Source organism: Uloborus diversus, chromosome 1 (genome assembly GCF_026930045.1).
Source record: "Uloborus diversus isolate 005 chromosome 1, Udiv.v.3.1, whole genome shotgun sequence".
Taxonomy (NCBI): Eukaryota; Metazoa; Arthropoda; class Arachnida; order Araneae; family Uloboridae; genus Uloborus; species Uloborus diversus.
In genome coordinates, this window is record NC_072731.1 from 14,547,088 (window position 1) to 14,563,625 (window position 16,538).

General features: G+C 35.7%; 1 protein-coding gene across 1 annotated transcript in view; it reads right to left on the minus strand.

Annotated features, from left to right (window-relative positions):
* Positions 1–16,538, minus strand: part of LOC129234304 (oxidation resistance protein 1-like) — a 258,164-nt gene that overhangs the window by 111,611 nt on the left and 130,015 nt on the right. Inside the window, exons 10-11 of the mRNA XM_054868299.1 lie at positions 11,859–11,950; positions 5,963–6,227 (exon numbers count right to left, since the gene is read on the minus strand). Coding sequence (XP_054724274.1) covers positions 5,963–6,227; positions 11,859–11,950 — 357 coding nt within the window. The remainder of the gene's footprint in view (positions 1–5,962; positions 6,228–11,858; positions 11,951–16,538) is intronic.

Below are 16,538 nucleotides of genomic sequence, written 5' to 3' on the forward strand. Positions count from 1 at the left end.
AGGGCCTGATTAACGCACGGTCCGGCGGGTCCGTGGACCTGGGCACCACAAATTTTGGGGCACCAAAATAGTCTAGCCTAAATTCACTTACTTCCTTTTTTTTAAAGCTCATTTTACTTTTTCTCAACTTTAAGAGAGAGGAGGGTCAATTTTTTTTTCAAATCAGCTCAAAACTTCATAAAGTTAAAAACATTTCGCATAAACAAGTCGTTGTCTCTTAGCTCTGGAATTTCAAAATAATTACTTGGATGACATAGATGAACATTTTCCAGAAGAATTAACACACTTTCAATTTTTTTTGCAAAAGGTAACCGTTCTCCTGGAGAATGTTTTAAAAGGATAAGATCACTAAACATTACACATACATTTCCGAATGTGGATTTACCCCTGCAGCTTCTTTTTACTTTGCCTATCAGCAGTTGTTCCAGTGAACGTTCCTTTTCATTTTGGAAAAGAATAAAAAATCATTTGAGAAGCTACGTTTCTCGGGATAACTTACAGGTGTTTTCCTTATTGACCATTGAAAATTCTGAATTATCAAACATAAATTTCAATTATTTGATCGACACACTTGCCTCTGTTAAAGTCAGAAAGAAGTTTTTTTAAAGCTTGATGTCAGAATTAGTAAGATTTTTTTTTGCAGTTTTAAATTGTTTTTTTAACTCTTTTTTGCCTTAAGAGGCAATTTTAACTGTGATTAGTTTGGTGACTATCAAGTGTTTGGTATTCAAATCTCAGATTTCCTTTCAAATGTAGTAATGTTCCTTTAAAATGTAGTTTCTAGTAAATAGGTTTCCAGTATGAAACATTGACTTTAAAATTGCGGGGATTTTCTCATGTGTGTGTGTGGGGGGGGGGGTACCAACATCTACGCAGGACCTGGGCACCAGTTTGGCTTGATCGGGCCCTGGTGGTAGGGCACATTATTGTGAAGCCACGCTTGGGTTTTTCTCGACTTGTGGGCAGGCGCTGAGTCCTGCTGGAAGACATAATCTCTTCCGGCGGCCACCATGTCCATCCAGGGCTTGACTATCGTTTCCAATACGTGAATGTATCCATCGGCGTTGACTCTGAGACCTTCTTCAAAGAAACGAGGTTTCATAAAATCCCCTTCGCTGCTGATAACCCCAAGGACTATGACCGCTGCTGGAAATTTGGTGTGCATGACGGTGGGAACTTCTGAAGCATCCACTCAACTGACCTGAAGATAACCACTCAATAATCTCCTTTGGTGATTTACCGGCACGAAGGGACTCAAGGATCGCTGCTCTTCTGTCTTGTTCCCGGCTCATGTTGTTGCTTGTTGTAACGTGTCTATATGCGCGCGCCTCGTGACGATATGAACTACACATTAGATAACCTATTCGCAAATATGCACTCAACAACCGCTAGAGGGCAGTTAATAAACAAATTCCGGATTTACCTCAACGACCCTGTATATACAGGGTGCGGCAGGTATTTGAGAACAAATCGATGTCCATAGAAAAAGGGGACAAACTGAGGGAAAAGAGCATTATTAACATAAAGTTTTCGTACAGGTGTTCAGATACATTAAGAACGATATCATTCAATAAACCGATAATCAGTGACAATGCAGCTTCTATGCGTTGTCGAAACCAACTGCAGGCAGTAATGGAATGAGTCATCGGATTTTTCCACATTGTTTCCACAATAATAGCTCTGAGAGCTGCAACAGCGTTGTGCGTGGGAGAGACTAATTGGAGTCCCCCTCAACTACGCCCCACACATAGCAGTCGATGGGATTGAGATCTTGGGAGCTGGGGGATCAAAAGTTAGGCTTGACGAAATCGTGAAAATTTTAGCACGTCCCATTTTGGGTGGTTCTGACTATGGGGCGGTGCCTAGTCTTGTTGGAAAACATACGGCCTCCCACGTGCTACACTAATGATCCAGGGATTGATAACTCTGTCTAGTACTTCGGTGTAAGCAAAGGCATTAACTCTGGCACCTTGACAAAAAAATGTGGAAGCATCACATCTTCTTCACTACTAACAATACCAAGAAGTATCACTGATGCTAAAAATTTGGTATGCATAACTGTTGATATCTTATTAGAGCTTTTGCAAAGCCAATGATCATTTTTGCGATTCATTTTTAGGCCTTGAACCAAGTTTTACCTCATCTGAGAAAAACCAGAACAGTCTTGGCTCCTCAGGATGTTTGAGCTTGTAGAAGGCTCTTGGCTCTAGTCAAGCGGTCAACCTTGGTCCTGTCAGGCATAATTTGATCAGGCTTGGTTACAAATCATATGTGATGCCTCTCCGCATCACGTATGATTTGTAACCACACGTCTTATGAGCCACACGTCGGATAGTAGCCTCATCAACCTGTTGCTCATTAGCAAGTAACCTCATAGATTTCCCAGGGTCCTCATCCCGATAGCAGCTTGGACCTGCTGATGAATAGGGTAGCTTCCAAAAATTAAAAAAAAAAAAATCCTGAAAGAGCATGTTTAAAAACGTAGGATCTGACCAGTTTTTAAATAATTTGCTTAAGTTTAATATTTAAAAAAAAAAATACTTAAATCAGTGCGTTTTCATTGTTTATATATCTGCCGATGACATCACAAATGATGAAATGCCATTCAGTGTTGCCATTCACAGAGCAAAATTTTTAATTCGCATCTTTACTCACGTGTATTGGCAACGATGTGGTTGATAGCAAGCATAGAGCGCAATGTTTAATTCGCTTCATGATTATCATAACGTGGAAGCACTGCAGAAAGATGCGCCAAAATGCATCATTTGTGACGTCATCACTACCACGCCTTGTTTGAAAAATCGGACATTTTAAAAAATTAATTAAAAAATAACTGTTGGGAAAATGAAAGCATTTTCAGGGCTCATGTTATTATTTTTGCTTATTCTATCAATTTCAGTAACTAAAAAGAGTACTTTTGACTGAAGGAAACAACCCCATTCTGGTGTTCTGACGCTGTCAGAACATCGACAATGTCGTTTCCTTTGTGAAACTGTTAACACATCCTCCTTCGCAGCTCCCAATTCTCTTAGAACTTCGTAAAGTTCTGCATATCTGCATGTCGGGCAACCTTTAAGAATGCAGCAATTTCTGAATCGGTCTGCCCTGTAGCCAAGGAGACAATAAGGACATGCCCCTGCATTTCCTTAGTAAGAATCTCCCATTTCTATATCGAACGAAAAAATCTATGTTTCTGTAAAACACACAAAAATGTGGTGCCTATAATGTGTATCCTCAAATAGCTACCGTACCCTGTAAATAAATAAAGAGAGAGAGAGAGAGATACATATATGAGTCATTCCACGTCACAACTGACATAATTTTTCATATCGTCTCCACCCGACCATCTCTGATTTCGATGAAATTTAATACAGGCATAGAAACAAACCTATGCAAATTTTTAGCTTCCTAGATCCAAATCCTGAGGATCTAGGATCTCCGAAAAATGTGATCCAAAATGGCGGATCAGCTTTTTGTGCCAAAATGTCAAGTTTAGAGTAAGTTTACAGAAAATATTATTACGCTGGAAGCCTGAAATTTTAGGCACTGAAAATACCTTTGTCCGTTAATATAGTAAAAATACTTGTTTTTAATGGGTGACAGAGCTAAAATATCTATTTTCTGAAAGATACTGACATCCAAAGTGACTATCAAAACCGTTCAAGTGAAAAATAGTCTATTTTCAAAGTGCTATAGCTCAAGTTTTTCACCTCGCATCTTCTTTTCGTTAAAACCATTAGAAAGAACTGATTTTTTCCTTTCAAAATAAGTTTTTTTTGATGGTGTTCTTTCGTTTAAGGATAAAAAACTGAGCTTAAAATTCGAGTGTCGTAACGAATTGCAGTGTGTAGGAGCAGGTTGCGGAAAATTTTATCACACTGGAAGCCTGAAATTTTAGGGGCTTAAAGTACTTATATTTTTCAATACGTTCCAGTATTCTTATGAGTTTGAGTTAATTAACTTTTATGTAGCACGTATGCAAAGTCGCAAGAAAAACGCAGTGGAGTAACTTTTTCCTGGGTTTTAGAATGTTATAAATGTTGAATAAAAATGATTCAAAAGTTCATACTTTGTAATTGTATTGTCAGTATACATGTTTTTAATGGTTTATAGTTGCAGAGCATAAATATTGATTTTCTAAAAGATATTGGCATTCAAAGTGGCTATCAAAATCGTTCACATGAAAAATAGCCTATTATCTGTCAAGTTTGTCCCCTTGCATCTTCTTTTCGTTTTCTACCATTAGAAAGAACACATTTTCTCCTATAAAAATAGTTTTTCTTTACGTGGGTGTTCTTTCAAATAAGCGTAAAAAAACTAGCTTGAAATACTATTTGTCGTTAGCGAGAAAATCTTGCTCTACAATAAATAAGGAATGATGAATGCCGTGGAAAGCGACTAATAGTTATTTTTCAACTGTTATAAGTCAGAAATTGTTTTTTATTTATCCTTTAAAAAGATACTTTGCAAATGGAATATGATAGAAAAATAAAATTATCTTGTTCTTTCTGATGTATCAGTCTGCTTCCAGAACAGGATATTTTTCTGTTTCTATTATATTTTTAATTTGCGAAAGATTTTTTTTAAATGAGAATTAAAAACCTATTCTTAAATTTACTCTAATTTTGGCACAAAAAGCTGATCCGCCATTATGGATCATATTTTTCGCAGATCCTAGATCCTAGGATTTGGATCTAGGAAGCTGAAAATTTGCATAGGTGAGTTTCAAAACCATCTCTACATCTCTATAAAATTTCATCCAAATCGGAGATGATCGAGTGAGGACCCTTAGGTTATTTGACATGGAATATGCATGTACGTGTACAGAATATTTTGATTGAATAGATGATTAATATTGGTCACCTCATGGGCTTCGTAATATAGTAAAGTTAAATGTTGCTGTACTATAAGTATGTAATTAGGTTTGTAAAAGTTTGCTTGGAAAAAATCAGATGATGCTCTTATTGTACCTTAAATATGGTTTGAGCCAATCATTCCCCATTTTAAAATTACTGTGAGCTGTTAAGAACCATACGTGAATTTTTTTCCGAAATAAAAACTGAGTCATTCCATTTTAAATCAGGCAAGCAGGTATGAAAAGTGTCATATAACCATCACTAATTTTTTTGCAAAAAAATACAGTAGTTACTGGGACATATGAAAAGGGACATATGAAATATCCCAAAAGGATTTTGCAAGAAAAAATATTTTTCTTCCGTTACAGCCTATTAAAATTCTGCACAAAATCCGCCATGTTGGAAAAAACCGGAAAAACACTCCATTTGAAATGGGCCCTATTTCAAAAGTATTTAACCTATTTGAATAATTCTTTTTTCTAAAAATGAATGAGGACCCATATATCCTCTAGACATCGTTTTTGAAAATTTAATTAGGTTTTTTGGTAAAGAAAAAAATTCATTTTTGCCGCGAAAAAACTGCATTTTTACCGATTAGTATAATTGAAGTAGGTTAAATACTTTTGAAATAGTGTCCATTTCAAATGGAGTGTTTCGCCGGTTTTTTCCAAAATGGCGGCTTTTGTTCAGAATTTTAATAGGCTGTAACTGAAGAAAAAAAAATTTCTTGCAAAATCCCTTTGGGATATTTCATATGTCCCTTAGTTGTAACTACTGTAATATTTTTTTCAAAAAAATCGGTGATGGTCATGTGACAGACCCTGCCTGATCTGAAATGGAATGGCTCAGCTGGAAACTGCTTCCAAACCTCGAAGAAAAGAATCCCTCAACTAAGCTAAATCATATCCAAAGAAAGTAACAGAAAAATGCCATTCCACACGTTTTTGAGTCGTGAATAAAGAAAGGAAAGGAACGTCCCGAGCCATTTTTACATAAAAGGCGCTTATATATTCCCCACAATGCGATCCCATGAATAGAAATCATGGTTTTATTCGGTCCAACGGCATCATTCCCGGAGACATTGAATTAAATCAGTCCCCACTCACTATCGAGGGTCTCGAAGATCTCTGGTTTTTCCTCCACCAAGTTCTGATAGCCGACGACATCTTCTCTCTCTTGCTCCTCCCTGAGGGGTGGTTCGTCCTCCGACCCCCCGCGACCGGAGAAGAGGGATCCGGAGAAGTCGACGAAGGATTTGGGCGACGAAGTGAGGATGCGGGAGATGGAAGTGATGGACTCCATCGGGTACGAAAGCCTCTTCAGCATCCGTTCCCGCCGGCTCTCCGATGGCCCGCTCGACTCGGCCGGGATCTGTGGACATAGGAAAAGTTAGTGCGAGCTCATCACAAGAATAATGCAACAATTTAAAAAAAAGTTGAAATCGGCAGCAATCGTAAGAGTATGTTGAGACATTTTTCTTTTATTTTCTTTTTTCTTTTTTCTTTTTTTTTTTTTTTTTTTTGACGCAAGAAGTAATTTGCCCTCATGCCTCCGTTATCGAGATACAGGGTGCCGAGGAAAGGACTCCCTGATTTCAAAATTAAATGTCTCGAAAACAAAGGTTGATATTGAAATAAAATAAACGGTATGTTTATTGTATGTGAATTGATGTATTGTGAAACCCATGAAAATCATGTACAGATACTTAGAAATTAGTAACGAAAATTGCCAACATGAGGCGCTGCACGCTGTATTTGCACTAGAAGAGTCCATAAATAATGTTGCGAAGGAGTTGGACGATAATTTCTAGCGTAAATGTAAGTACCTCTGAGAGGCAAAACTGCTTCTGAAGCTCCTAACCCCTTTGCAACATTATAAATGGGGATTTCTGTTGCAATTACAGCGTGCAGCACCCCCTGTTGGCAATTTTGTAACTGATTTTTAAGTTTCTTTACATTATTTTTATGGTCTTCAAATAAACAAGCCGATTATTTTATTCCAATATCGGCCTTTGTTTTCGAGATACAGTCGATTCGCGATAACTCGAATGTAAAGGGACCGACGTAAAACTTTGACCTATCGGAAGTTTGACTTACCGCTAGTTTTTGTTTTAGACATTTTAATATTAAAAACCATTGAATATTTTAATTAATATGTATATATAATATATATACTAATATATATACAGACAAAATTACAAAACTTAAAAGTTTTTAAGCACAATATGCACAGTTTAATCAAAAATATTGAGAGGAAAATATCAAAAGCATGGTTTTGATTTCGATACTACTGGAACCATTTTAATCAGCTCTACTTCCTGAAATAGAGCTGATTCTATTTCAGGAAAGGTGCACATCTTCATTCGTTTCAAATTCAGATTCATGGATTCTACCGCTTTTAAAGCTTCTCTTTTTCTTTTAATATCATTGACAGAGTACTTGCTTGGACATTTTTAATAGTAAAGAAAACTCACTCTGTCTCTCACGAACTTATCAGCGAATGATCGAACTGAAGAATGCAGGGGAACGCATTTCAACTTAGATCTGCTTTTAATAAAGGTACAATCAGTTGATTTGACAACCTAAAAGTAAATTCGTAGTCCAGCAACATGTCAAATTGTAAACAGTACAGTACAACAAAAGAAAACAAGCTAACTCCTTTCCGCCCGTGTAACTCCTTTATCGAATATTGGCTCAATAGGTGCTCTTCTTGCTTTAGAGGTCCATTGTGCAGGAATTGCAAGTGAAGGTGAATTAATTTTGTTTTTCATAGTCACTTCTTTCTTTCTTTTTTTCGTTCTTTCAAAAGGAATTTTAAGTCATCTTTGAAAAAACTTCGTGTTAAAGGAAGTTAACTTCGAGATATTGAGAATAATTAGCATGAATTTAAAGACAAAGGGGTCGGAACCTGATAAAAAAATTCGAATTATAGTAATATTCGAGTTATCGGAATTTGAGTTATCGCGAATTTACTGTATTTAATTTTGAAATCAGAGACTCTTTTCTTGGACACACTGTATTTGGTCTTAAAGCAGCGGCAGACGGCCCGACTACTGCGATCGACCGGTCGATCTCAAACCCATTTTCAGTCGGTCGCGACAGCATTCTGGATCATGTTTTGTCGAGTACCACCAATAAACATCATTTTCTTTAAAAAAATTAAGTTCAACTACTTAATCAAAAGTTATTTGAATATTTTTAAAAACCTTTTATAATCGTTGGAAGTGTCATAATTTTTAATTTCCTAAAAAAATATTATTTTAATCTTTTATTCTTGAAAAATGTCCACAAAACGTTAGTATGGATTTACAAATAAAACTTGGTATGGATAATTTGCAAATTTAAAAACTGGGAAACATTGCTTTGAATTGATTCGGAAATTGAAACGGGAAATTACCGTGGTACGGCAAGAGGAGGATCATCCTTCCCCACCCCCGAAGTCGATCTTAGTGTTTGCCTAAATTTGGAAAGTATATCAGCAGTTATTTTAAGTTGCTTGTCGAAATTTTAAGAAAAGAGCCAAATTTAAAAACTTGGGCAGGATTTGAAGGTACCGATTTCTCGCCGATGACGATTCCACCGTCTGCATGTGATAGGGCATCCATCTGCAAAGCATGTGTGAAAGAGGTCTCTTGTTTACTTGTTTACTCACCGAAACACGATAAATTTAACGATTTTTCTTAAAACATCGGCATATTTTAGGTTAATGTGTTTTTCGGTTATTTTGGTGTCTTAATATTCAACAGTCACATTCCAACACCTTTATTAGTTTTCATTCCTTTAACAGTCTGTTCTCTTTATCCATCTCTAAGATTCATAGAACAATTAGATTTAAAGCAAATTCTCGCCAATTTTCATAGAACAGGAGACCTGATAAATTAAGGTTTTAAATTTCTTACCTCTTCTGCTTTTGTTCATTTATGTCCCTAGAATTATCGTATGGAAATATGTTATGGTAATATGCAAGAGGAAAGTTCATTTTTTCAAAGCTCAAACCGTAAACAATCACAACTCTGAGCACTCAAGCATTCCAGAAATAACAAACTAAAAAAATTATACTTGACTTTTTTTTGCTCCTCCTTTATACCCCTACCATATCTCCTACTTATAAAAAAAATAAGATGACTTGCAGTAGTTGGCGCAAATAATGTCATCGTGCTAGCAGGTAAACTATCCATTGATAAAGGTAAATGTGTTTCTAGCTCTCCTGTTATTTGACAACTTTTGGAATTAAAGTCCTAAATGTATAAAGATATTACCCTTTTCAATAAAACTGATTTTACTCCGTCAGCGATTTCGGAACAACAAGTAACATCATTTGTTTCTTTAGCTATTACATAAAATGAAACGTTCTAAAAAACTAAATAAAGGAGAAAATTTATCAAAACCACTGTCAAAATAAAAAATCCAAAGGTTTTAGATCATACTTTTTAGATTTGTTTGATTCATCCATTTCAATTGAAATTAAATTAACTATCTCCGCTTAGGTACAAATTTACAACAATGTTGTTAAGTTTAAAATACTTTTAATATTGCTTCACCATACCACGCTAAACCGTGCAATCATGCTGTTTTCTTAGAAAGCGTCAACTTAAATCGTGACTTTAGCGTAATCGGGACTTTTGGAGTAGTCAAGAAGCAGAATCGTTTTCAGCGACGCGGATAAAAAGCTGAATAAATAGTCTGCAGAATAAACCAGCATTAGATTAGTTGTAACACTTGCTATTAATCATCAACAAGGAATGCCGGAAAATAAAATGCCAAATTTAAATTTTATGAGTGAAACATAGGCTAAAAAGATTTAAATTAAAATAGATTACTGGGCAGAGGTCACTGCCGGAGCAAATGCTATTGATCTCTCAACCGCAAAGGACAGTTTCATTACTTTTTATCTTAAAAAAATTTTTTTTCTTTGTTTTATTAAACCGTGACTTCAGCGTAATCGTGCTTTTTGGTGTCGTCAAGATCCAAGTAGCGAAACCTATTTCATCAGTCTGTGAAGTATCGAAAAACATAAAAATACTCTGATAGATAATTTGTTTTCCCTCTTTGAATAGGAGTCTGAGTGGTGATGTCAAAACTTTTATTTTGGCAACATTTTAGGACAAAAAATATCAAGTTTTGATAATTTAAATGTAATTTATAAGCCTGATTTTTGTAGTGGGTGATCAAACGTTTCAAGTTAAATCTTGAAAACTACAATACAATGCATTCAATCTTTTATTCTTCAACACAATGACACGTTATGAAGTAAAATATTTTATCTTACGATTTGAATCTGGGTAATTCTAAACAGGCAATTTAAAAGAAAATCTTCTAATGAATTTGACTTTATAATAAGTACACAAATAAACATTTTATTACAGACAGAGACTTTTGTCTGCCAAAGCTTTAGGTTTCATAAACTTTAAGAACATACTTTTAATAAGTTCTTTCAATTTTAGGCACAAAAAATGAACAACTAGGCTTCCTTTCTGTAAAAGTAGTACATATTTTTTAAGCAGATCAGAGAGAAATGAGACAAAATGTAAGTATACAAGTGTAAATGGATCTTTCAATGAACTTGCAGCTCTATTGTATCTATATTGTTTGCCACCTTCATACTGAACAGAAATAGAGTTTAAGAAATAATGTTCAATAAACTGATCTATCAGTCTATCATATACAAACCAAAGAGTTAACTACCTAGTTTCAACTGTCGTAAAAAGACATGATCAGCCAAAACTTCATCCAGCAATTCAACTTGCAAGGAATGAAAATCTACCCTCATGATGGTGCTAATTAAACAATTGAGGAAGTTAATGCAAAATTATCTACGTGGAGCAAAAGTTTTACAACTCCCTTGCGCATAACATTAAGCACAATATGCAAACAAAAAGTTCCTATGTTAACTAGTTTTGGGAGCGACATCTCAGCTAACATGGTTCACATATTTTTCATTTCTTTTCAAGGGGGAAAAAATAAAAAATATCAGATCCTATTCCCATCCCCTAACTCTTTTTCCGGAACCTATTTTTATTTTCTTTATTGTTTTATTTTCATTCCTTTTTTTTTTTTTGCAGAAGAGGAATTACTGAAAGAATTATAAAGTATAGATAAAACGAACAACCTTATATTGAGCATATGTTACGGTTAAATGCATCCCCCCACCCATCTTCTCCAGAAAAAAGGCAATAGCAGCATAGGTTTTTCCTCTTTTTTTCTTTTTTAGAGAAAATTTCTTAGGGTCTAACAAGTTAATTTTATATAAACAGCTCTTGGAGATGTCCTCCTGAGCATCCATGGTATTTTTGCGAGGGTCCTGGTGCTTCCCTTGGATTTGAAGGTGACAGGAGATATCAAACTGCTTTGACTCGCCTGAGCACAGGTCATCTAAAAACCCTCAGATTTTCCCATGGTAATAGGACTTTCCCAATTTGCACTAAATGTCATACTGAAGAGGCCACTGCACAACATCTGATTTTTTGTGTTGGTTTGGTACGCGAGGATCTACTGAAGAGACCTGATTCTGTCTTGAAGTTGATTAAGGCGAACAACCTCATGGATCTGATCTGATTCAGAACAGAGAGATAAGTAAGAAGAAGAAGTTAATTTTGTTCTGCAATGTAGGCATATCATCATGAAAAGTTTCATTTTTAGGTTAAATTTTCTTTTCTCTGCGCAAGTATAAAATAAAATAATGAACATTTTAGGAGTTTTGGGACAAAACTCGCACTTTTATGAGTTTTAGGACAAAATTTGGAATTTTATAATTTTAAGGACAACTCCTACCCCTGCTTTAAGTGCTACAGATTCGAACAGAGAGCGATAATTAACTTTCCTACTCAGAAATAGTCTTCAGGTCTCTTCAAGAATTTCCGTCGAGCGACGGATCGGGACGTTGCGTTGTTTCTGCTTCCGGGGTCAAAACCTATAATCTTGTGGAATGCCGTTAGCGTTTGTACATTTCAATGTAAAATTTTCAAAATAGGAGAAAAATTTATTTCTGGGTACTAACCTGAGCTTCAGACGCAGAAAAAGCGTCGCTCACTTCTGCGTCGAAGCTGTCCACTGAGTCTACAGATGTCGCAACCACGTCCTGACCCTTATCTGATGCTGTAATGAAAAATGAAGAAATGTATTTTTTTTTTGCCATAAAAGTAAAACAAATGACTGTTTATCATGACACAAAAGCATGAGGAGCAAATTATATCTCTAATTTTCCATAAAATATTTTTAAAAAATGTTTTTTAATTCTAAAGACTATTTCTATGAGCTTGGTTTGCGCTAAAAAGTATGCAATAAAATGAGTATTCGGTTTCTTGATTAAAACACTAAAATATTGCAAGTGATCTTAATATCTTTATATTTAGGGTAATTCTAAAGCAGCCAATAAAATTTAATTAAAAATTGAGAGAAAAAGAAATAGGCGGTATACAGCTTTTTACTTATAGCTTTTACTATCATTTATTTCTTCTACTAGGCATCTATACTTTCAATAATATCGATGAGGGAAGGGATCGGAGCGAGGGAATCAGAGAAGGGTGTCAGTCAACCTCTACGATGGACCCAAACGGTTGGGAAAGGAGAACCACTGGTTTTCTTGGTAGCGAAACCGATTACCTCTGCTCACTTTCATGGTCTGTGAAAAAAGTTAAAATAGGCAAATTGTTGTGACTCCACGCAATCTGATTTAGTTCATTCCTCGTGAATCAACGCCATTGCTCAATTGGTAATGAAAACGGTTATTAAAGGCTGAACGAGGAAAGATGGCGCGTGAACTGGAAGCGAAAACGGACCGCTTCATTTTGTTATAGGCAGAATTAGCAAGAACACGCATGCAGTCAAGTCTGGTGTTCTCTCTGATCCTACCTCTTGCAAAATGAAGTGTCCCGTTTCCGCTTCGAGTCCAAGCGCCATCCCTCCGTGGTCAAGCTTTACCGTTCGCTTGGAAGATCTGCGAAGCAGATTTCAGCTAGAGAGGAGTGAGGTGAAACGGACTGAGACAAAGAGATTCAGCGCCCAGATCATCGATTCGAAAATAGGGAAGTTTTCGATTTTTCAATTTTATTTCTATATGATAGAGTAACATGTATGAACATCATAGGTGAAAAAATTTTTGCGATACGATAAGTAGTTTTTTTAAATTAATTTTTAAAGTTCAAGCGCTTGTGACGTCAAATGGCATAGGAAGTGACGTCATGCGATCTTCCGATAGGGGAGAAGCCGAAGGTCACGCATTCGACTTCGAAGACGAAACGTAAAAGGCTTATCTCGTCCCATTTAACTCCTCGCGTCTCTGGAACATTAAACCTCTCATCCTCTCGGAAATATTCGAATATCATCATTGATGTTACACGAGGAAGATTATTTAGATTGTGCTTTAACGAATCCGGTCTCCATAGTGTGTTCAAAAGGAATATTGAATTTCTAAAAAATAAAAATATCAGCGCGCTCAAAATGTCCCTAGCGAAAACAAGGGATCTTCGACGGAAGGCTGCCCATTCGCGCCCTGTGACGTAGGCTCGTGACGGTTCAGAAGAGCGCACTTTTGCGCGTGGATTTTTAAAAATTCATTAAAAATCAACCACGGTGTTTTAAAATTCGGCGATGGTGAATTTTTTAGTTTTGAGGGTCGATTAACAATATCCAATAGCCAAAATATGAACATTTAATAGGTTGCAACTTCCCTATTCACTCGGGTCGTCGAGAGCGAGACACCAGCATGTTCCCCTTAAATTTCCACCGAAGGTACAGCAGAGCAAAAGCATAAAGAAAAAAAAACCATATCGATCGCAATTTCTACTATTAGGCGATGGTCTTCCATGAACCTTTGCTTGAAAGGTTACAAGCCTGGAAATAGATCACCTGTCATAAATATACAGGTGTCCTTTTTTTTATCCCCCCCCCCCTGCGTCCGCCGTTCATTCTTCGCACGGAGTTTTGTTTGGGCGCAGCCAAGATTCTTTCCGCACGAGCAAGACTGTTATCAGCAGGATTATTTCTGACGTAGGAAAATCGACTTCAATCAATCGACAAAAAGCGGAAGTATAATATGTTCGTCGATGGAATTCGAGATTAAACCGAAAATGCTAATTTTAAAAAGTTTAGTTACATTTATACTGCCGCGGGAAGATAAAGCGCAGTTTCTGCGAAAATCGGTTTCAGAGACATTTGAAGAAACACGTTTTGGAATCCAAAAAACAATACGGAAGCGTTGGAATTTGACGGTTGTTTTGATGCTTTATTTTGAGTGGAAAACAAATAGGCAAGATTGTACAATAAAGCAAAAGTACAATAAATGACAAAAATGCAAAATTTGCAGAGACTGCGCCTTACCTTTCCGCCGCAGTATAGGAAATAATATGAAACAAATGGAATAAACAGCAGAAATGTAGTTACAATAAAAATTTAGTGAAAGTGTGGTTATCACGAAATTTTATTTCCTATCTTTCGTACAAATACGTATTCTGTATTTCTTTTAGATTACATAAAAGGCGCCGACTCTTTTGACGGATCGGCCCAAAAAAAAAAAGCAATGCCTATCTGGCAACTGGATGTATGTCTCTTCCTTACGAGTGTTTGTATTATTTTTTCAGATATAAAAATTCCGCCGAAAGTGGAAAACGATGGATTTGTCAAACTCATGGGAACGATACGCATCAAATTTGAATAGGACAGATAGATATCCGTTAAGCAAAATATTCCTTTAGTCTTTCCATTCACTTCTTGAGATGTAGCGATCACGCATAAACGAGAGAAATGTTCGATTGCGTCATCCTCCTTAATGTTATTGATGCCAAAAGTACACAACACTAGTCTCCATCGGTATTCATCAGGATGCTACTTTTCTTATAACATTTTAAGATGTATCTGTAATACGCTCCCCAAAAAGCGTTCAGTTGCCTCATTGCATTGATTGATGTTTGTACTTGATCAGAACCAGAACTTTCTAGATCCGAATTAAATATACCAATATTTCTTGGAATTCTTGCGATGTTTTTTGAGACCCGCTAGAAGCGATCGGCATCAAAATCTAGCTAGCGCTAGTTGCCAATAAATCTACCAAGGAACTAATATGTAATTGAAATCTTTTTCTTCTTGAGATACAACCATCATGAATTACGCGAAAACGTTTCATAGCGCCGCTTCTTTATAGGGAGACTGATATAAGAAAAAATCTTATTAAAGCTTGACTACGGAGATATGGCGATGACCTTGAAGCATAAACATCATTTGTATCATTCGTAACGGGTAGAATCAGACAGAAAGCACCGAGTAGTAAGAATAGTTCTCGCTGATCTTATCTATTACAAAATAATAACAAACAACCCATTGCAAATGATTCAAATGGTGTTTCCGCTTGAAGAGCACCCGCCATCTCTCCTTGGTCAAGCTTTACTTATCGGGTGTCATCTGTTCACCGAATTGAGTTCAATTCCTATAGTTATTTTTTAAGTTGGAGCTCCTAAGAAAGGTGCACCGAACTGTAATGTTTACTAAGCACAGACACACATGCACAAACAAACGTTTTCTAGAAATTGGTCGAAATGCCAAAAGAAAATAGAAGAAAGAATTTGAAAACGCTGACCAAAAAAACTGACACGGGAACAACGAGCAAATGAGCTAACAGAATACTAATTTTTAATTCAAACGTTAGTCGTTCATTCGATACATAAGCACTATTAGTGCTCATGTATCGAGCGAACGTTCCACCAATGTCAATTAAATAAGCCAATGGCCAATTAATAAAAAAATATTATATAATTAATAAAATTAATGGTCAATTAAAGAAGCCTATATAAGGTTTTCATGTAAAAGGAAAACTACAGTAAAGCAACGCTTATCCGAATGGGAATAAAGAAAATCCAGATAATCTGAGTGCAGAGGCGTAGCTAGACCCGACTTTCGGGGGGGGGGGGTCTTCTTTTCTCTCTCTCTCTCTCTCTCTCTCTCTCTCTCTCTCTCTCTCTCTCTCTCTCTCTATATATATATATATATATATATATATATATATATATATATATATATATATATATATATATATATGTATATATGTATATATATATATATATGTATGTATATATATATATATATATATATATATATATATATATATATATATATATATATATATATATATGTATGTATATATATGTATGTATATATATGTAAATTTTTTTAGTATTAAAAAAAATAAGAGGGAGGTGAATCTTGCATACTTTGGAATGGGGTGCCCCAATTCCGATACTTGTGTCAATAAAAACAAAAGCTAAGAATTTTTTTTTTTTTTAACGTTGTGGAAAATTCAACTTTTTTTTCTTTTCCCTCCATTTAATTTAAAGTGAAATTTTCTAGCAACGTCTTGTCAAAACCAGTCTATCCAAATCAGGGGGAAATCAAATATCTGATGAGCGTGTTCCGTTCATCTCAGTGTGACTGCTTAATTTAGAGGCTAACACACATCTTTTAAAATGAAAAAATAACCAGGGACCAAAAAGCAATAAAAGACTTTTTCTTGAAAAAGATATGCGTAAAGTTTCTTTTACTGTCAAAATGATTCCTAAAACTCGCAATAAAGCACTCAATAATGTAATAATAGAATAAATACCAAACAAAACTAATAAAGAGGAATTTTAATCAAGAGCCCATATTGTCTTTAGTATCGATTTCAAATTTTCACCATCATTTTTCATATTTCAAA